Below are 23046 nucleotides of genomic sequence, written 5' to 3'. Positions count from 1 at the left end.
GTGCAGCCAGAGTAATCTTTTAAAAACATAAATTATATTATGTCTCTTATTTTGAGTTAAAATTCTTCAGTGACTCCCTACTACATTTAGAATAACATCTACACATATAGCCTATGTCCCAATTTCATGTTATTACCACCAAGGCCTACAAAGCCCAACATGACATAGCTCTTACTTACTTCAGGTCCCACCACTCTCCTCCTCACTGTTCTCTAGCAGATAGTAAGTTATTTCTACTCCCCTTAGACTTTTATGTTGTTCCCTCAGCCTACAACTGTCTCTACTCTCTTTTCCAGGCACATGACTGGTTTCTTGTCTGGTCTCAGCTTTGCAAACCTTTCCTGGCCCACTAAGTGTGTCTCTATGTTGGTCAGTGTTCCTATTCTGCTCACAGCCATCAAGACATGTCCTCTAAAGTCATCTTTGATCCATCCCTCTTCCGCTTTGCACAATGAGTGTTTGACAAGTCCAGTTGATTGTTCATTCACATCTGTTTCTCCTCTCTGTCTCTTCCTATAGCATAGTCCAAAAAGACCTTACATGGTGGCTTTGAAGGATGGATAAGATTAGAAAGGACAGAGATGGGCTGTCATTGTGGGTTTCTAAAGGGGCAATGATTAGCAGCAGAACAAAGCCTGCTATTCTGTAGGAAGTGAGGAGAGCAGCCCACATTTATTTTCCTTAACTGTGACTTTTTAAAAATTAATTAATTAATTAATTTATTTATTTTTAGAGATGGGAGGGAGAAAGAGAGAGAGGGAGAAACATCAATGTGCGGTTGCTGGGGGCGTGGCCTGCAACCCAGGCATGTGTCCTGACTAGAAATCAAACCTGCAATGCTTTGGTTCGCAGCCCACGCTCAATCCATTGAGCTACGCCAACCAGAGCCTTAACTGTGACATTATATTCACTTATTTTTAATATTAATCACTCAGGACTATGGCCCTTAACTTTTTGAGAGGTTTCTCAACCCTTGAATACATAGTAAAAGATATATATGAGTTCTTTTCAGAAAAATGTACATAAATACAAAACTTGCATATCACGAGGGAAAGATATTTCTAGGTTAAACTGCCTCACTAACAGTTGATCATCTGCTATCTTGGATGTCTGCCTTGTTATTTGTCTTATTCATTCAGCAAATAATGGAAGCTTGCAGTGAGACCAAGCATAGTTGTAGATGCTGGATTTGTATACAGTACAGAACAAGATACAGAACAGAACACTTGATACAGTACAGAACAGAACACTTGACTCTGCCTTTATGGAGCTTGTGTTCCAGCATGAAACAGACATTAAAATGAGGAAACAAATAATATGATGTCATATAATGGTACATGCTATGAAGAAAAGTAAATCAGGACAGCAAGATAAAGGTGAGTGAGGCTATTTAGTGGTGTAGTCCTCTGTGAGATAATATTTGAGCAAGGCCTGTATAAAGTTAGACAGTGGTCATTGGAAGTGAGAGAAGAGCACTGCTGGGAATGAGAATAGGAAGTGCAAAGGCCCGAGGGCATTTTCTCCCTGCAAGATAAAAGGCAAAGTCCAGGATACTGCAGTTTCTTCCTCCCATAATGAATAGCATGCCCAATTCTCAAAACGCAGTGCGGTGTTCGGATTCGAGACCCTCCCAACTTCCCTATTTTAAACTTCATATCCAACCCCAGCCCTTTTCAGTGCTTCTATGAAATAATTCCTCTTCCTCTAGGAAAGGTTAACTCATCTACCAAAAAGCTATCTCGAGGTCCTCCAGTTATTAATATAAACTTTAAAAAATAGCGCTTATTATTTTCTAAGGATATGTGCGGGGGACAGTGATTTTTGTTTTTCTATGACACGAGTACACACGCAGGTTAAACGGCTGCAACTAAAAGTGGAAGCATGGTAAGTGAATCCCCGCCCTCCCATGGCAAGATGCTCTTTCCCACATGACTACATTTCCCAGAGTGCCCAGCAGGTCAGGAAGTCGCGTGAAGTTGTAGCTCCCAAGACCCGGATTGAGGCAAGATGGCTGGGTCGTGGTGAGCAGCTGTCAAGGTAACCGTCGTCCCTTCTTCCTCCAGTCAAGTAGTCGATAGAAGCTAAACTGGACAGGCCTAGAAGTTTTGTCCGCAGTTGTCGAGGTCTCCTACTTGTCATTTGCGGCAGCATAAAGCCTCTGGCGTCACCAGACTCGGTCCGCCCTGCTGAAGAGCCGGCATGTGGCAGCGCGTTTCTCAATGGCAGCACTCCCCTTGTACCGCTGCTGATCGCTTGGGGATCCCTCCCAGGTCCACGTCTTTCGGAACTGCCCTCGGGTGTTAGTCCCCGTGCTTTTGGTAGCCTGCTCCTGAAATTTAGAGCCCTTCGAGGCTCTGCAGTTTTTGCTTCAGGGTTGAATTCTGGGCCTAGTGATTTACCCTTTGAATTATTCTCCCTGGGGTGAACAGCCTGATCCACTTGTGGGTGTGCTTTCCTCTGGGCCTTGGGCAGAGGGGACCTAATGCTCCCTGCCATCAAAAGTTTTGTTTCTTGGTTCATGCTTAGAAGACTAAGGTCTGTGTACCACCCTGGCCACCTATTAAGCAGCAGTGTATCGATCTCTCTGAACCGCTGAGTGTCTAAAATGAAGATGCCTACTTCACAGATTTGTGAAAGAGCACATAATGCATAGGAAAGTGGGTTGCAAACTGTAAAAAGCATGCTATGAAATCAGGGATAGCAGTGCTAATGTACTGACAGTGCAGAGAAACAGCCTGCAAAGTTTAGCAAACAAGACTCATGCTGATTTCATGTTATCAGTATGGGGGAAGGGAAGAAATAGTCATGGAGGCCAGTTAAAAACAAGAGATGTAACAATGCTTATATCCTTTTGTTCACAACAGCCATGGAGGTTGTGGTTGTTTCCGTGTTTACCACGGAAGAAACTGAGTGTCACATAGTTAATGACTTGCCAAATGTTTCCCAGTTTGTGACTGACTCTTAAACTTTGTACTTAGTTTCTTCATGAATCAAAATAAAGATAACCTCACATCAATATGAGAGTAAAATGAAATGGTAAGGAAAGCACCTTGGAAAATTAAAAACCTTATGCATACAAGATGGGACAAAACTATGTTTACAGTTCATATGGAAAATAATACAATAATAAATAATAATACAAGAACAAACTGTTTTGTGTATTCACTACTGTAAACCTGCTTTTTGCCCCAGCCAGTGTATAATGTGGTGAAATTATATTTGGCACTTTGAAATGTTAATATGTATTTCTCTAAATCAGTATTTAATAAGCCAAGGATAGGCCTTATTTAATATTTCATTTAATCAGAAACAATACTACTTTAAGAGATGTAATAAGATCTTGTTGTGGTACCTGGGAGGTTGTACACAGACACATTAGTATTATGAAGGAGGATGCTCTGTGTGGCATGTGTGAGTGACTGATTCTGAGGGTAATCACACTTATTGGACAGTCATTAAGTGGTAAGAACTACACTAGAAATTTGCATTTAAGAGAAATTGTAAAGGACATAGTTCTGGAGTTTCTGATCTTACATTTTGATAATGTCGCTCTTTTATTTTTTAAGATTTTATCTATCTATCTATCTATTTATTTATAGAGACGGGGAAGAGGTGGAAGGAAGGAGAGAAACATCTATGTGTGGTTGCCTCTAGTGTGCCCCCAAATGGGGACCCGGCCTGCAACCCAGGCATGTGCCCTGACTGGGAGTCAAACCTGGGACCTTTTGGTTCTCAGGCTGGCACTCAGTCCACTGAGCCACACCAGCCAGGGCATGTTGCTCTTTTCTTATATCACATGGAATGGAGAGTCGTTTAAAAGTTGCTCTTTAGGTGGATAGTTCTAGGTAATGATGATTTCTGTCTTGTTCCTGTAGCAGTCAGTATATTGTGTCACTTTGATTTACCATTGGTAGCAGTAATTTCTTTTTTTTTTTATCTCTTGCTTAGGATGAAAATAGGTATGCCTAGAAGCAAATTCTAAAAGATTTTTCTCTTCAAATCACCTTTTTCCATACCACCTGATAAGCATCTTGATTCACCATGGCAGTAGCAGCAGCGAAATGGGCGATATCAAACAGAACTATCTTGAAACGTTTATTTCCATTTCAAAGTAAGTGAGTTTTTTAATATTTAAAAAGTTTAAAACTTTTTCAAATATTGTAGAAACGTATTCATTATAGAAAATTTAAAACATTTACTTACTGTGTATGCTTTAGCAGGAGTGTTTATAATAATGGAAAAAGGGAGAAGGAAAAAGAAAGAAAGAAAAGCTAAATGCCTATCAAAAGGGAAATGGGTAAATTATGGTATATCTTTACTGTGTGTATTGCCAAATAGAAGGGGAGAAAAGTTTGTCACAGAACAGTATCTATTGTGTGATTCACATTTGTACACTTAAAAGATGATTTACTACATGTGTATGTTTATATATATAGGTGCAGAGGAAAAGTATGGGCCAAATCGGTTATCTGTGTAGACCACAAGTGGGATTTTAACAGAGGGTGAGAAACGGATTGATAAAGAGGAATTTTCTCTGGTTTGAATCATAGTTACTGTATTTCCATGTATTACTTTTTTAGTAGCACTTAACATCTGCAAATCAAGGGCAAAATTACAATTCCATCTTACAGAGATCATCATTGTTAACATTGTGGTGTATTCTCTCCATGTTTTTATCTATATAGCCGTTAAAAATAAAATTTAACTTTTACCCACCTTTCCTTTCTTTTTTTAAGATTTATTTATTTTTAGAGACAGGGAAAGGGAGGGAGAAAGGGATGGAAAGAAACATCAATCAGTTGCGTCTCCTACCGCTGGGACCTGGAGACTGAACCCACAATCCAGCCATGTGCCCTAACTAGGAATGGAACTTGAGACCCTTTTTTTACCTTGTAGGATGATGCCCAGTCAGCTGAGCCACCTCAGTCAGGGTTCGATCTACCTTTTCTGAAGTAATGTATGTAGCCTTTTCTTCAAAGTCTATTAATACATGTTTGATAGTTAAAACATCAACTCATATAAGTAAATAGATTATTAAAATCTTCTTTCCCAGCCAACCTTATTTTCACTTTCTTTTTCTACTGTGTGAGTGCTATTCTTCCATTTCTAAAGCAGATATAGAGTGCCCCAATAGGTTTGCTTTGCATGTTTAGTTACATTGGCTAACTTTTTTACATGTTTGCTTCACCTCAATCTTTTCCTTCATGTTTCCTATTTACTGTCATTTGCAATTAAATGTTTGTTTATTGAATTAAGGAGAAAAGAGTAGTTTGAAGAGTAGGATTAAAAGTATAAGTAAAAGTGCCTTGGCTGGGTGGTTCAGCTGGTTGGAGTTTCATCCTGTACAAGAGAAGGTTCTGGGTTTGATCCCCAGTCAGGGCACATACCTAGGTTGTGGGTTCTTTCCCTGGTTGGGGCACATGTGGAAGGCAACCTATAGATTTTTCTCTCTCTCTCTGAAGTCAATAAATATATCCTTGGGTGAGGGTTAAAAAATATATATGTGTGTGTGTATGTAAAAGTATAATTAAGTAAAAGAGCAGATTGCTGAGAGACCTCAGATTGCTGAGAGACTTTAGATGTAAATATCAGAGCCAAAACAATGGTCTGTCCTTGATTACCTGGGAGAATTTTTGTTCAGAATTGTGAGTGAGACCCCCTGCGGCCTAGCCTCCCCTTTGCCCTGACAGGAACCCAGCGTCAAGGCTAATGGAAATCAGACCTAATCAGTTTTTACCTAGCCCATGTCCTGAAACAGCAATCAGTCCTCACTCAGGTTAATCTGCCCTTGGATAATGGAAATTGTCTATGTATACTCTACCCAATAGATTGTAAATTTGTACAGTGTCTACTTTGTTTTGGTTCCCTCAGTGCTCCTCATACATGGTAAGTGATAAATAAATGTTGGAGTGATCTGAATGGATTGGAGTTGTCAAATATCTAGTTAGCTAAAAATTAATTTAAATTGCCCCCAGGAAATTATTCCACTATCACTTAGCCATCCTAGTACTCAGTGACTACCTAATTTCTTGCATCCTGAAGCCCCTTAGTCCACACAATTTCTATTATTATCATTGAAGGTAAAGTATTATTACTATTATTATTGATATTTTATACTAAAAGAAAGGACATTAAGATTAAGGCAAAGCAAAACCATGATTAAGGGAGAGAAAATTCAACATACAAAAATAAAAAGACCTCCCTATGTTTTAGAAGGAACTCCCAAAACCTTCCAAAAATATACAGTCAGTGTGGAATGTGGGATATTTTACAGTTTTAAAATATTTTATGCCATGTGTTATTATGTTTCTGAAAACTTAGGCACTTGAGTTCTCTGGCCTTCAGAAGCTCAGCCAAGGTTGTTTATGTGGTAACTGAGAACTGTGATCAAAACCTAGGTCTCCCCATTTTACTTTATCCAGTATTCTTTCTGCTGTACCGCCATTCCTGTAATAAGTTAAAGTATTGAAAATTTGTAAAAAAGTGGAGCTATCAGCTTTTATATATCTTATCAAAATGCAATTAAACCTGTATATGTAACAGTAGCCCATAAGTTACAGAGCTGATTCTCACTGGAATTTTTTTTTGCCACATTTAGTTGCTTGGGGTTGATTGATGTTGACTTTGGCATCAGTTCTAATTATATATTTAGAACCTCTGATACCTTAACCATAACTAGAATTCTTCTCTTGATAAAATGTCATTTGAATTTTTTAGGTAGTATACAGAAGTTAACACTTTAGAGATAATTTGATGATAACTTTTTTATTAGTACCACTGTAGGGGACACAGTAATGAATATGTGGTTGCTGGCCTTAAGGAACTCACTTACCTGTATTTTTCAGACTATAAGATGTACCCCCCTCCCACCCCAATTTGGGAGGAATAATGGTTGTTAATGCTGCTGTTGAGTTCTGTTTACATTTACATTGGTGAAATACTGTGTTATTTATGTTATTAAATATTTTACCACATTTTTTGCTGCAAAAATTTTTTTCCTATTTTCCTCCTTGAAAACCTAGGTGTGTCTTATGGTCCAAAAATACAGTAGATTTGCAGGTGAAACAGGTAGAAAATAGAAATACCTGGAATATGAGGTAGAATGTGATACATGTCATAAGGGTTAAAACAAATGTCTGTTTAAGTACAGAGTAGAAATTGTGCAGTTCCTTGTTGAACTGAAACACTGTTTTCAGTTTTCCTTTGTGCCTGTTTAAGAACACGGTTCTGTCTGTCCTGCTTCTGTTACCCACCCGTTTCTTTCAGTGAACATGCACATCACCTAGCTGGCTTGTATTCAGAGTAAAACTTCTCGTCATGTTCATCCTGACATAATTAGGAAAATCATCAACAGTGTAAAACAAGAAAATAAAATGCTTAAATAGTTTCTACTTTATTCTCTGATTTGTCTTATTGTACTTCTGTATTAGCACAATTAATTGAAAATTAATGAATCTTTTGAGAGATGAGGTTAAATTTCTAATTCTTTGTATTTTTTTATATCAGTAGAATCTTGGGTTTGACATTTTGCTGAACAGTCTTTTGTGATAATACTGAATTTTGTTAAGGTACTTTTTATGATTTAGTGTAAGAATTTAAAAGATTTTATTTTTAGACTTCCGGCAAGATGGAGGAATAGGTGGACGCACCGTGCCTCCTTGCACAACCAAGATTAGAAAACCAATAATTTACAACAATAATTTACTATCAGAATAACACCCAGATCCAGCAGAGGAGTTATCTGAATGGAAGTCAGGCAGCCAAGAAGTTGAAGTAGACGCGTTCATCCGGACTGGTAGGAGAAGACGAGCCGGCGGGCGCGGGGCTGGCTCAGGTCGGCGGTGCGCGGAGGTCGGGGGAAGGTTTGGCGCGAAATCGGCGCAAAAGCCATCCGGCGCGCAAGAAGGCAGCGGTGATCCCTGAGTACGCAAGCTGCGGCTGGCAGACCCAGAGGGGTAGCGATTGTGGACCAGGGCAGAACTCGCGGCCCAGAAGCCCAGACAAGGGTCTGAGTCCAGGGGAACGGAACTACCGCCATTGTTTTCCCCTGCCCACCCCGCCCCCACATATAATGTCACAATCTAGCGACTGGGGTGCCCAGCCCCGGTGAGCACCTAAGGCTCCGCCCCCCACGGTAACAAGAGCAACCAGACCGGAAAAAAAAAAAAGGAGAGACCGGGAAAAAAAAAAACAAAAAAACTATGTTTTCAACAGAGCAGATCAGTCCCCCAGGACTCATCCTTTTGAGCGACCAAGAACTAGCCAATCTATCAGATGTGCAGTTCAAAACACTGGTGATCAGAAAGCTCACGGAACTGGTTGATTTTGGACGAAATTTAGATGAAAGAATGCAGATTACCATAAAACAGATGCAGGAAGACACGCGGAGGAGAGCCAATAGTGAAAGTAAGGAATCTGAGTCTCAAAACAATACAGTGGACCAGAAGGAAGATAGAATCAACCAAGCAGGAAAGCATGATGAAATAAAAATTCAAAAAATTGAGGAAAAGATTAAGAGCATCTAAGACACCTTTAAACGTTCCAATATCCGAATTATAGGGGTACCAGAATCGGAAGGGGAAAAGCAACAGATTGAACATGTATTTGAACAAATAATAAAGGAGAACTTCCCCAATCTGGCAAAGGGAACAGTCTTCCAAGAAATCCAAGAAGCTCAGAGAGCCCCAAAGAAGTTGGACCCAAGAAGAAACACACCAAGGCACATCATAATTACATTAGCCAAGGTAAAAACGAAGGAGAGAATCCTAGAAGCAGCAAGAGGTAAGGGGACAGTCACCTACAAAGGAGTTCCCATCAGACTGTCAGCTGATTTCTCCAAAGAGACCTTACAGGCAAGAAGGGGCTGGAAAGAAATATTCCAAGTCATGAAAGACAAGGACCTACAACCCAGATTGCTCTATCCAGCAAAGCTTTCATTTAGAATGGAAGGGCAGATAAAGTGCTTCTCAGATAAGGTCAAGTTAAAGGAGTTCATCATCACCAAGCCCTTATTTTATGAAATGCTAAAGGGACTTATCTAAGAAAAGAAGATAAAGAAAAAACATGTATAGTAAAAGGACAGCAAACTCACAAATATTAACAACCACACCTAAAGCAAAACCAAAAGAAACTAAGTAAACAATTAGAACAGGAACAGAACCACAGAAATGGAGGGCACATGGAGGGTTAGCAGCAGGGGGGTGGGAGGAGGAGAGAGGGGGAAAAGGTATAGAGAATAAGTAGCATAGAATGTAGGTTGAAAATAGATAGGGGGAGGGCAAGAATAGTATGGGAAATGTAGAAACTAAAGAACTCATAAGTATGACACATGGACATGAACTAAAGGGGGAAATGTGGGTGGGAGGGGGGTACAGGGTGGAGGGGAGAGAAGGGGGGAAATGGGACAACTGTAATAGCATAATCAATAAAATATATTAAAAAATAAATAAATAAAAGATTTTATTTTTAGAGAGGGGAAGGGAGGGTGAAAGAGGGAGAGAAACATCAATGTCTAGTTGCCTCTCTCATGCCCCTACTGGGGACCTGGCCTGCAACCTAGGCATGTACCCTCCTGACTGGGGATTGAACTGGCCATGGTATAGTACACAGGCCAGTGCTCAACCCACTGAGCCACACCAGCCGGGGCAGGGGTAAGGATTTATATTTAGACCCATAAGTATATGCAGTCCTTGGGGAAAGAATAGGTATACAAAGATGAAGACATCTTTTTACACATATTTGATGCATATCAATAACTGATGCAGAGAAGGCATAGCAGTGTCATTGGAAATGTTGGTCGTGGGACATGTAAAGTAGACAACCCTGCCCTCTGTACTTGGGCTTATGGGGTAGGGAGGGGAAAGGGGTATTATGGAAGAGTAGCATTGACTTTGAAGGATGAGTGATATTTGAACAGAGTGAGGATTGTGTTTCATACTGAAGAGCAAGAGGCTCAGTTGAGAGAAGTTGCTCCTTGACTTTAGCCAAGTTATTTTCAGAACTTGCTTTTAATTATACTGAGCTACATTCACATTTTTTTCTTTATATTTGAAGAACACCCTTTCTCCGAATACAGGAAAACCTTTCACAGACTTTTAAAAAGATAACTATGGCTCTTGAATTTGTAGGTATTCTAAAAAAGAAAAATGTACTTTTAAATATGAGCATTTTGATTAAGGAAAAATAATTTGAAATAATTTGTTTTGTATTTCATCACTTACCTCCCCTGCCCCTCGCTTTATGAACTGTTCACTCCAGTCACCTGAAAATTTTCAGAATTCCCAAATATTTCATATTCTTTTTTACCTCTGGTCCTTGGCACTTGTTACTCCCTCTGCAAGGAACATTATACTCACCCTAACTCCTACTTATTCCCTCATCCTTCAGAGTACCTTAGACGTCCTCTTGACTGGAAAGGCATTCTTGAACCTACACTTGTTGTCGTTTGTAACTTTTCTGTGTTCCCTTCTCTTTCCCAGTACTTACCCGTTCTGACAGGGCTTATCTTTTGTATTGGGATTGTTTGTTCACTTGTCTGTCTCTCATCACACTTGTACCCTTTCCGAGGGCACGGACTTGATCTTGTTGAATCCCTGGCCATTAGTATATCCCTGTTTCATAGTAAACAGTAAATACTGATTGAATAAGTGAAACTAGCTTTACATTTATGTAAGAACATATGTTCAAATTAACTAAATTCACTTTATTTTGGGGGGGGTTTGCAGATGGAGCTTCATTTTGTGTTTGTCATAAGTCCACATATTCTCCTCTTCCAGATGACTATAATTGGTATGTATTAAAATTCAGTTGAAAAAAATAACAGCTGTATCTGAAATGATTTACTTTTATTTCTTGTCTGGGTATTTTCTGCTTTTTAATTATTCTTTCTTTAATTTTGTTTTTAAAAATGATTTCAGTGACCTTATTTACCCAGTATCAAGGCTTATAAATGTTTTAAATAAAAATCATTATTATATTTCAGTGAATACTTAATTTGTTATTAGACACGCATGTTAGAAATGCTCTTTTATCCCTGAAAGATTTTTTAGCTTCTTGAAAATCTTAATTTTTATAATTTTCTTTTAGGGTTCATATCTATTACTTATGCAGTTATTTATCTTGTCTTTTGTTTCACAATAAATAATCCTAAATCACAAACATTTAATTCAACCACAGTTTATTTGGTACGTATTCAATTCTAGTCGCTATGCTAAGAACTAGGAATAGCATAGGAATAAGATATCTTTTGTCTCTATTAGTAGAGTCTGATGTGCAGAAATTGCAACGTATTTCCTTAAGCTGTGGTTTTATCACAAATTTTAGTAAAAATATATTTTCTTCCCTCTTGACACTATTTAGTTTTAATTTGAGTTTTAACTGTATATTTAGTAAGTGTTAACATAGTGATGAAATTATACAAGGTAATAGGTAACACTTTTTGAACCTGAAAAGAATGAGTCTTATGGGGGCATTATCTAAAACTCTATCCTTCATCAAAAATTATTTGATAGATTAAATGTTCATTGTAGTCATTTTATGATATTTCATCTTAAAATGGTGAAACCACCTTATCCTATGTTAGCTAAAAAACACTATAGTATCATTGCTGGTCTGGCTCAAATCTGGTTGGTGTTGAAAACCTAGGAACTCAAATTTATAGACATGTAGAGAACACAGATGTTTAATAAAAGCTGAAAGTTGTGCTCCTTAGATTGTATATGGATCTAAGTACAATATTAATTGCCAGAGTCTTTAAAAAAAAAAAAGAGGCTTGGTTAGTTGATACTTGAAAGAATGAGATTCAGTTCAGAGCATTCCTGGAAGTGTTTAGAGGAATATTGCTCAAAATGTGTTCTTTTGAGGGCTATTAATGGAAGGAAGGGATAATATTCAGTAGTTTCCAAATTTATATGACCATGGAACCCTTTTTATGGGAAGCTTTTACTGTTGTACTCTTTTGCCAAAGGCACTTTGAAAAATGCTGATCTAAACAAAGTGTTCAGCTACAACCTTTATGATTAGAAAGTCAGGTGATCCTTTACCTGGAAGATTAATACTTTGTTGATTTTCAACTTAAATAATTAAGCCAAGCAATGTCCTTCTTACAACTTTTGAAGGCAGTTTTTAGATAAGAAAATTAAGAAAAAGAAGTTCTAATAATAGTGACAAATAAACATGAAAGTCTCTTCCAAAGATCTGGGTAGTCTAAAAACCAATCATTTCAAGAATAATTTATGTATAATAGTGGGTAATGCATTAAGGGTTTGTCATGGTTGTTAAGCTGACATATTTTGTGGGATGGCCTGAGTTCTATATGGTATGGGTATCAGGTTTGCCAGTCCACTGACATGGCACCTATTCTTCAGGGATTCATGATTAATTAATTTTAGCTCTAAGAATAATTATTCTGCCTTGAATACAGGATAACTCTATTTCTGAAACTTTTTTTTTTTTTTTTTTAGCAAAGTAGAGCTTGGTTTGACATCTGATAGCAGGACAATAGTTTGCTACCATCCTTCTGTGGACATTCCATATGAACACACAAAAGTATGTATGAGGAAATCTCTTATAATTCTTAAGTTGCTATTAGAAATAGTCACACTTCCTTATTGTATCTAAAAAGACAGATTTCCTTTTATTTGATTTTTTTAAAATTTGGTTTAAACCTTTTAGCTTTTTTATTGTACTATTTTGATTTTTCTCATTTCTGTTTCATCTTTTGTCTTTAAAGGTTTTTTTCAGCACAAAAACTGAATTATTAAAACATAATTATGGCATCAGTTTTCTGATCTAAAATTTGGTAGATTTTTGACTAGTGATCAAATACAAAATTTAATATAAATACACTGTCCCATGCTACTCTATTTTATAATCTAGTAAATTATGAAAAACTTGTATTTTAGAGTGCTCTTTCATAGCTTCTATATTGTATTGGGTATAATAATTCTTTTACTGTTTGCTGAATTTTTATTTGTTAGTTTTTTCTAATTGGCCAACATGGGCACATGTTTTAAGTGGCTTAGTTTAATTGTTTTCATATTTCTTTAAAAGCGAAGTACTAGATAAAAGAGGTTTTGCTTTATTTTTAATACAATTTGTCCTTGGCCCAAGTCTTTATTATTTTATATTTGAAAGACTTTCTTCTCTTCCTCTAAGCCTTCTTCTACTATATTTGGTAATGTTTGATTTGCTTTTTGAGGAGAAAATAATTAAATAATTCAAGTCATCACATGATGCATCTAGTGGTACCTATTTTTAAAGATTACCATTAGGGCCAGAATACTGGTTGATTTGACAGAATTGATTGTTATTTTGCTAGTTTTTATTCTTTTTTTAACCTCACCATTTTGTCTGCCTGCTTTGTATTCTAGCCACATATCCTAGTAATAATTCAGTACCTCTTTCGTTTCATTTCTTTGGGCAATGTGCAGAAAATAGGCCTAAGTCAGTAACTTTTGGCCTGTAAACCTTCCAACTCATACTATTTTGTGGCTTCTTCCCTTCTTATTTTGTGGTATATTTCTGGTTAAGTGCTTTCCCCTATTTTAGTAGTAATACTAAGAAGCCCAAGACTACGAAGTTATTTCTCAGCATCCAGATTCTCATTAGTATACGGCTCTTTATCTGACCCTTCTCCTATCCCTCCCAACTCTAAAAACTTTTCCACAGTACTTCTATAACTTACTGTCATCAACAAAATCTCTCATAAACTTAACTTTTTCCAGAATGTTGCCTTCATCATCTGACTTAACAGAAACCTGGCTGTACCCTAGGGCCGGTGCTTCCCCAGCGTTCTTAAGTAGTTGCCATTTTCTTTCCTATATCTTTTTTTTTTTTACTGGGCCAAGAGGTGAGGTAGGTGTCTCTGTAGCTCCTCATTGTCATATCCAGACTATTTTTCCTTCTACCTAACAATTTCTAGCTTTGTCATTTATGTCATCAAACTATACCATCTATTACCTTTTTGTGTGGCTGTTATCTACTAACCTGCAGTTTTCTTCTCCTCTCCCTCCATCCTTCCTTGAAGATTTTAGATGTACTTTCACACTTTCCAACACTGTTTCTGTCCTAATTCTTTGTTATTTCAGTATCCAGGTAGATAAGCTGTCTAATACCCTGGCCTCTCACTTGCTCTTTTCTCCCTACCTCAGCCTCTACTCCCATGGTTGTACCCTAGAGATAGTCTAATCACAAATAACTGGTTCACCAGTCTCCTGATCTTGCTTTCAAGATTTCTACTAGCTTACTACCAACTGCCCCTAGTGTTTCAGCTCCAAAAATTATTTATCCTTCACTGAGATCATTATCAGTGGATTAAACCACCTTCTTTCAGTTCCTCATGTATCTCACACATTCTGACTTCTCTCCTTACCCAGCATAGATTCCATGATCCATCATTATAATCTCTTGCATATATGCCCAACTCTCTGCTTTCTCTTTTTTTGTTGTACTCCCTTTGTTGTAACAGTTGTCTCCTCTCCCACATCGGTAAGTATTCCTCTCTCTAGTCTGGAAGATCACTCTTAATCAGTTTACATGTCATCACTTCTTTGCTGGTACACTGGCATCCCTACTGTTCTTCAAGTACATTTAGGCAAGTTCCTGCCTCAGGGCCTTTGTATTTTCTGCTTCCACTGCCTGTAATGCTTTTACCGCAGAAATCCTGATAGTTTATTTCCTTTCCTTTAGATCTTCTTATTCATTACCTAGTGAGGCCTTCATTGACTACTGCATTTAAAGTAGTAGTACCCCTACCCCTGGGCTGTCTATTGTCCTTTGTTCTACTTTTTTCGATAGCATTTATCATTTCTGACACACTGGATATTTTCTTACTTTTTTGTCTATCTCCCACCACTGAAACGTAAGTTCCATGAGGACAGGGCCTTGTCTGTTTTGTTCCCTGCTATATCGTCAGCACCTGGAATCACAGTAGGCTCACGATGAGTATTTGTCATTTAAATGAATAAGTTTATTTCTCTCTCACCATGCTTAGGTGAGGATAAGCACATCATTAAACTATACCGTCTACTGTTTTCTATTTTAGGGGTAGGAAACATTCACATTGGTAGGCATGGCTTTTTTTTTTTGTTTCTCAACTAATAAATTGTAGATTGGGTTGCCAATAAGAACCATTTGTGAAAACATGTTACTATTAGAATACAGTATGTTCTTTCTGAATCCAGATTTACAAATCTCATGATGATAGTATATAACATCAAACAAATATCCCCAAACCTGACTTGAAATTTAGACTTGATTTTCCTCCTTTCTCCAGGAAGCAGGGCTACAGCTCTAGTGGACCCTTTGACTCTCTAGGGCCTGTAAAGCATAGAGTGTACAAATAATCTGGCCATATATAGAAGTACTAAGGCTGGCTTTAATAAAGTTAAGATGATTTGCATCTTTGGTTTTCTGGTCATTTACATTTGAATCCAAAGCATGTCGATTATCTTCTATAGATCCAGGTAAAAAGAGCCTCTTTTCTGCTTCTGGCTGGTGTATGTTTTATTAAAAGCACTAATATTCTCAAAATGTTTTCCAAATTTAGGAGTCCTAGTTTAGGAAAATAAAGGTATTCTACCAGAGGCAAAAAGTAATAATTAAAATGATTGGAAAAATAAAGTAAAATTGTAAAGTGCTAGGCAGTTCTTTTTGGTAGTTGATTTAGTGAAAAATTTTCAGTGTCAAGTTTTTTCAATTCTTAAGAAAACCTAGAAATTCAGAATGATAGTTATGAATATTCTATGAAGTTGAGATTCAGTTTTATTTTAGTTTTTCCTTTTAAATGAAACATTCATGTGCTCTTTCTTTGAAGTTGATCAAGGAGATCAAGTAGTACCTAATAATCAGTTCTGAGTCTTCCAGTGGCTCCTGGTATAGACTTCAAAGAATCTAGAATTCTAATATCTTTTATCTGTATGCCTGGGGAGGGTGGGGAAGGAACCTGTTTTTGATCACACAAAGCAGAGAGAATTTGTAACATATTAGAACTGAGCCTGCTTGGGAATAGAACCGTAGACCATGAATATTCATTGACACTCAAAAATAACTTAACTTTTTGATAATATTTAAAACATTTGATCTTAAGCAACAAATTTAGTGACCCAAAATAGAAAATATAGGTTCCAATTCCATATTTCCTAGCACCCCTAAGAGTATGATGCAAATAAGAGATAATATTTTAATATAATTTTAAGTGTCTATGGAGCAATTTTTCTTTAATTTTATGTCTCTTTTTTTCTGTTTGAGAACATAAAAGAAATATTAATAGCTACCTACCATTATTGAACTCTGACAGAATAAGAGACAGCTAAGCATACTATATATTATTATTTCACTTGAGTCTCATCAAACCTTTGTTAGATAGATATTACTCCTCTGATTTTACAGAAAGGGAAATGAAGAGCTTACATAACTTGCCCAAGGTCACAGAGCTAATAAGTGATAGACTCAGAGGCCAAAGCTCAAGTTCTTAACTTCTTCATTATACTTCCTCCTTACCCCTCCCATACTGCATGAGCGGTTCCTTATTTCTATTTATGTCAAATTGTTGCTTCTAAATCTAACTTGGAAGGGCTTCATAATCTAGTCTCTTGAGATCCATTTTTCTTTCTTTCTTTCTTTTTTTTTTTAGTGTATTTTATTCATTCTATTACAGTTGTCCCATTTTTTTTCTCCCCTTCATTCCCCTCCACCCTGCATCTCCTGTACCAGCATTGCCCACCACCCCTTAGTTCATGTCCATGGGTTTACATATAAGTTCCTTGGCTTCCCATTTTCTATACTATTCTTAACCTCCCCCTGTCTATTTTCTACCTACCATGTATGCTTCTTATTCCCTATACTTTTTCCTTCCATTCTCTCCTCTCCCCTGCCTACTGATAACCATGCATGTGATCTCCATTTTTGTGATTCTGTTCCTGTGCTAGTTGTTTGCTTAGTTGTTTTGGGTTTTGTTTTTGTTAAGTTCAGTTGATAGTTATCAGTTTGTTGTCATTTTACTGTTTGTAGTTTTGATCATCATCTTTTTCTTAGATAAGTCCCTTTAACATTTCATATAATAAGGGCTTATGATGATGAACTCCTTTCACTTGACCTTATCTGGGAAACACTTTATTTGCCCTTCAATTCTAAATGATAGCTTTGCTGGATAGAGTCATCTTGGATATAGGTCCTTGCCTGTCATGACCTGGAATACTTTCCAGCCCTTTCTTGCCTGCAAGGGTTTTTTTTTTGAGAAGTCAGCTGATAGCCTTATGGGAACAACTTTGTAGGTAAGTGTCCTTTACTCTTGCTGCTTTTAAGATTCTGTCCTTATCTTTAATCTTTGGTAATGTAATTCTGATGTGTGTTGGTGTGTACTTTCTTGGGTCCAACCTCTTTGGGACTCTCTGAGCTTCCTGGACTTCCTGGAAGCCTATTTCCTTTGCCAGATTGGGGAAGTTCTCCTTCATTACATGTTGAAATAAGTTTTCACTTTCTTGCTCTTCCTCTTCTCCTTCTGGCACCCCTGTGATTCAGATGTTGGGATGTTTAAAGTTGTCCCAGAGGTTCCTAAGCCTCTTCTCATTTTTTTGAATTCTTGTTTCTTCATTCTGTTTTGGTTGAATGTTTCTTTCTTCCTTCTGGTCCAAATCATTGATTTGAGTCCCAGTTTCCTCCCCTTCACTGTTGGTTCCCTATATATTTTTCATTATTTTACTTTGCATAGCCTTTGCTTTTCCTCCATTTTATAACCATACTCAACCATTTCTGTGAGCCCCTTGATTACCAGTGTTTTGAACTCTGCATCTGATAGATTAGCTACCTCTTCATTGCTTAGTTGTTATTTTTGTAGCTTTGATCCATTCTTTCATTTGGGCTTTATTTCTTTTTCTCAGTGCCCCTTAGGTTGTAAGGGGGTGGAGCCTCAGGTATTGGCCAGTGTAGGGCAACCCATTTGGCTTTGATGAGGTTCTGTATATGGGGGAGGGGTCAGAGAGGTAAACAGTGCCACTTGCGCGGCTCTGGGCCAGCTTTCAGTCACTTCCCATGCTACCTACAATGAAATTGGGCCCTTCTGATACTGCTTCCTGGGTGGGTGGGTTTATGTACATTCTAGGACCCTGTGGGTCTTTCCAACAATCTCTCCTGTGAGGCTGGGAGTTTCTCCCGCTGCCATAACCCCCACAGATTTTTATAGCCAGAGGTTTTGAGGCTTTATTTCTCCATGCTGGAACCCTGGGTTGCATGGTTTCTCTCTGTCTCCAGTTGTTCCTTCCCATTTATCTGCACACAAATGTGGAACCACCTGCTGCAGCCTCCCTGCCCAGTCCTCCAGCTGCTGCCTTGCCACGCATCCTCTCCTCCCCTCCTACTAGTCTGGATGAATGTTTCTTCTTTAATTCCTTGGTTGTTCGACTTCACTGTAGCTCAGTTTTCTGGCGGGTCTGGTTATTTTTTCTTTATAAATTTGTTGTTATCCTTCTTTTGGTTATGGGAGGAGACAAAGTGTATCTACCTACGTCTCTATCTTGGCTGGAAGTCCCATTTCTTAAAATTACTTGTTTGTTGTGTGTTCTTACTACACTCCTTTACTCAGAGGATTTGTTATCCCTTGTAAAATATATTCTGCCCTCTGACAAGTGTCTGACTTGACTCCCATTCTACTTCTCACTGATATTTTTGTTACTTTGCATTTCTGATATACTTGTGCCACTTTCATGTACTTATATATTACATTTTAAAGAGGTCTTATCATTTCATTTACATAAGCTCATTAAATATAAGTATGCACTAAAAATTACCATAAAGCATCATTTTTGCCATTTCAGTCATTTAAAATAAACACACTGAAATTTTTCCTGCTTCTATTGTATATAAGAAATATCATTTTCTTTTTTTATTGCACAATTTTCTTTTTATTCAATATAAAGTAATCAATTTATATACTCACCTTATCCAGACTGCCTATCCCCAGCTAAGAGCTTTAATCTTTACTAAATCAATCTTGAGGACGCCGTTCCCATTCTTTTTACTGACATTTCTTTTGTGTTTTTCATTGAATTTATATGGGTGACATTGGTTAATAAAATTATATAGATTTCAGGTACACAATTCTGAAATATTGTACATCATCTGTATTATATTGTGTGTTTGGCACCACCCCAAGACATATCTCCAGAAATGTCCTTGTCAGTGAAAGATTTATCATTGTACCTCACTTTAATTTCATTCAAAGTAGAGACTAGATGTTTGATTTAAAAAATAGTAATGAGCACAATTTATAGTTTTAAGAAATAGGAACTAAAGTAATGTCTTAATTATTGAGGGGGAAGCAGAACTTTAAATAAGACATTTATTATTAGAAAACAAACCCAAAACTTGATGTGAGTAGAAAAATATTTCTTACTCTTTTTGTTTCAAGATATTATTTATTTACTTTTAGAGAGAGGGGAAGGGAGGGAGAAAGCGAGGACGAGAACCTAGAATGTGTGGTTGCCTCTTACACGCCCCTATTGGGGACCTGGCCTGCAACCCAGGCATGTGCCCTGATTGGGAATTGAACCAGTGACCCCTTGGTTTGCAGGCTGGCACTCAGTCCACTGAGCCACACCAGCCAGGACTATTTCTTATTCTTTAATGAATAATGTAACTAAGTCAAACTCTGTTCAGATAACTTACCTACCCACTTTCAGGTACTGTAATGAATTCTTGAGAATGGTAATTGTTTCATCATAAATTCAATCAAATGCTAGCTAACATTTGTACATTTCAATGATGTTTATTACTGATTATTTTGCAGCCTATCCCTCGGCCAGATCCTGTGCATAATTATGAAGAAACACTAGATCAAGTACTGAAAACCAGATTAGAAGAAAAAGAAGAACACTTGGAGCAAGGACCTATGATAGAACAACTTAGCAAAATGTTCTTTACTACTAAGCACCGTTGGTATCCTCGTGGACAGTAAGTTTTGTTTTATTTTCTTCAACTTCCGCCAGATACACTGAAGGAAAATGTAACGTATCTTGCATTAATGAACTTCTGCATGGAGAAATTAATACCTAATATGATCACCTACTCCAAATATATATATTTTATTGCAGTATCATTGACATATAACATTATATTAGTTTCAGACATACAACATTATGATTTGACATATATACATATCACATTTTCTTTATCCATTCATCCATCAGTGGACATTTAAGCTATTTCCATATTTTTGGCTATTATAAATAAAGATAATGCTACAGATGCTACTGTGAATAATGGTGTGCATATATCTTTTTGAATTAGCATTTTTGTTTTCTTTGGCTAAATACCTAGGATTAGAATTGCTCAATCATTTGGTAGTTCTAGTTTTATTTTTTGGAGGACTGCCATACTGATTTCTATAGTGGTTGCACTAGTTTACATTCTCACCAGATCACTTAATATAGTACAGTATATATTTAAATCTACATACACTGTACCTGAAATGAAATAGTACTTTTCCTGTATTTTAATTGGGGGATTTAAACAAAACTTTCAGTGAATTTTATAGGAATTCTTTAAAAAATTTTCCATTCTGTGATACAGTCATTTAACATACTGTTTTTTATCTTTCTGATAAATTTGATTTCATTCCTTTATCTATTTCTTTAAGAGATTTTAAGTTACTGCAAAAGGAAAAAAAGGTAGGGTATGCAGCAAGTAATTGGGCAGGGTATATTGTTCTCAGTCCCTTTAGTAGTTTACAGTTACCCCTCTGTAAATACTCACATTTTATGACATTGATTCTAACTCCTGTCTGACTCTGGCTTTAATGTTTTCTTCTCTTTCACTCTCTCTTTCTCTCTCTCCCATCTATCAAAACTGTGAGGTGGCTTTTTTTCATTGTTTATGTTTGTTTGAGCACCTTTTGTTCTTATTCACTGTGTCCCCGGTAACAGCCCTGGCCTGGCACATTTACCAGTAGGCATGCTGTGGGACTAATGAATATACCATATTTTGCTGTGCATAATGCGCTCTGGTGTATAATGCACACCCATGTTTTTGTGCACATTATACATGGGGCCATGGTGTGTAATCATTATACCCACGTGTAATGCACATCTTTATTTTCCCTCAAAAATTTGAGCAAAAACATGCTCATTATACACAGCAAAATACAGTACATTCATTGAGCTGCTTTACTAAGTACTGGATAATCAGAATCACGATCCTTATTTTGAAGTTGTTTATAGGCAAGGAGGAAACAGGGTAAAAGCCAAATGATTAAGCCTTGAAGGATGGGTAGTAGTAACTAATGGGGTATGGGGAAGAGGCTCCACAGGCAGTGAGAACAGCATGTGTTAGAATGTACCAAGAAACCTGCATGTAGTTCAGCTTGGATAGGACCCAAAATCCGAGGAGGGAATTTAGGAAGAGTATTATGAAGGATTTTATATTGTGCTGAGGAGTTTATATCTTATTTTCATTGCCAGATTTTAAGAAGCAAACTGACATGCCCAGCTTTTATACATTAGAAAATGATTAATTAGGCTCTGTGTTTGGGATAAGGTGACATATGGAAAGGTTGGAGTCAATTCCCCAGTTTTACAGTATTAAAATAAAAGGAGAACCAACTGTATGGGAAAACATATTTGCCAATGACACCTTAGACAAGGGTTTAATTTCCAAAATATATAAAGAACTTACATGACTCCACTCTAAGAAGACAAGCAACCCAATTAAAAAATGGGCAAAGGACTTGAACAGACACTTCTCCAAGGAGGACATACAGAGGATCCAGAAACACATGAAAAGATGCTCAATATCGCTAGCTATCAGACAGATGCAAATGAAAACCACAATGAGATACCACTTTACAACAGTCAGAATGACCATCATAAACAAAGCAACAAACAACAAGTGTTGGAGAGGTTGTGGTGAAAAGGAGACCCTAGTACACTGTTGGTGGGACTGCAGACTGGTACAACCACTATGGAAAGCAGTATGGAATTTTCTCAGAAAACTAAAAATGGATATGCCTTTTGACCCAACAATTCCACTGCTGGGACTCTATCCTAAGAATACTAAAACACCAATCCAAAAGAACTTATGCACCCCAATGTTCATAGCAGCACAATTTACAATAGCTAGGTGCTAGAAGCAACCTAGATGCCCATCAGTAAATGAATGGATCAAAAAACTATGGTACATTTACACAATGGAATTCTATGCAGCAGAAAGAAAGAAGGAGCTCCTACCCTTTGCAACAGCATGGATGCAACTGGGAAGTATTATGCTAAGCGAAATAAGCCAGGCAGTGAAAGACAAATACCATATGATCTCACCTTTAACAGGAACCTAAACAACAAAACAAACAAACAAGCAAAATATAACCAAAGACACTGAAATAAAGAACAGACTGACAGAGCTCAGAGGGGAGAGGAGAGGGAATTTCAGGGGAAAAAGGGAAGGGTTTACAGGAACGAGTATAAAGGACACATGGATAAAAACTAGGGGCAGGTGGAAATAGGAAGGAGGAGGGGAGGGATAGGTGGGTGGGTTAGGATGAGAGTAAAAGATAGAAAATTGTACTGCAACAACAATGAAAATAAAATTTAAAAAAGAATTCCCCAGTTTTAATAAGGTTTTTTTTAAATGCACACTGATGTGACAGCTGTCGTAGTACAATCTAACAAAATTGTTTCAAAGGAAGTTAAGGACCACTAAGTGCTACTAGAGCCATCATATAGAAAAAAATAAATGAACTTTTTGGCCAACCCAATAGTTTATATTAGTTTTAGGTGTACAGCAGTGGCTAGACATGTATATAATGTATGAAGTGATCCCCCCACTAAGTCTAGTACTCACCTGGCACCATACATAGTTATCACAATGTTATTGACTATATTCCCTATGCTGTACTTTACATCCCTATAAACTTTGTAACTACCAATTTGTACTTCTACTTTGTACAAATTGACTACTTTGTAGTGACTACTTTGTAACTACCAATTTGTACTTCTTAGTCCCTTCACCTTTTTCACCCAGTCTCCCAACCTCTCTTCCATCTGACAACCATCAGTTTGT

General features: G+C 37.3%; 1 protein-coding gene across 3 annotated transcripts in view; it reads left to right on the top strand.

Annotated features, from left to right (window-relative positions):
* Positions 1 to 1936: 1936 nt before the first annotated feature.
* MRPL42 (mitochondrial ribosomal protein L42) overlaps positions 1937 to 23046 on the top strand; it is a 44267-nt gene continuing 23157 nt past the window's right edge. For all 3 annotated transcript variants that reach the window (XM_036018570.1, XM_028532316.2, XM_036018569.1), the window contains exons 1-5: positions 1937 to 2037; positions 3949 to 4111; positions 10725 to 10788; positions 12462 to 12546; positions 19784 to 19947. In XM_036018570.1, coding sequence (XP_035874463.1) covers positions 4042 to 4111; positions 10725 to 10788; positions 12462 to 12546; positions 19784 to 19947 — 383 coding nt within the window. In that variant the 5' untranslated portion in view covers positions 1937 to 2037; positions 3949 to 4041. The remainder of the gene's footprint in view (positions 2038 to 3948; positions 4112 to 10724; positions 10789 to 12461; positions 12547 to 19783; positions 19948 to 23046) is intronic.

This window comes from Phyllostomus discolor, chromosome 2, assembly GCF_004126475.2.
Source record: "Phyllostomus discolor isolate MPI-MPIP mPhyDis1 chromosome 2, mPhyDis1.pri.v3, whole genome shotgun sequence".
Taxonomy (NCBI): domain Eukaryota; kingdom Metazoa; phylum Chordata; class Mammalia; order Chiroptera; family Phyllostomidae; genus Phyllostomus; species Phyllostomus discolor.
The sequence above is the reverse complement of the archived record's forward strand: the minus strand, read 5'-3'. Positions and strand labels throughout refer to the sequence as shown.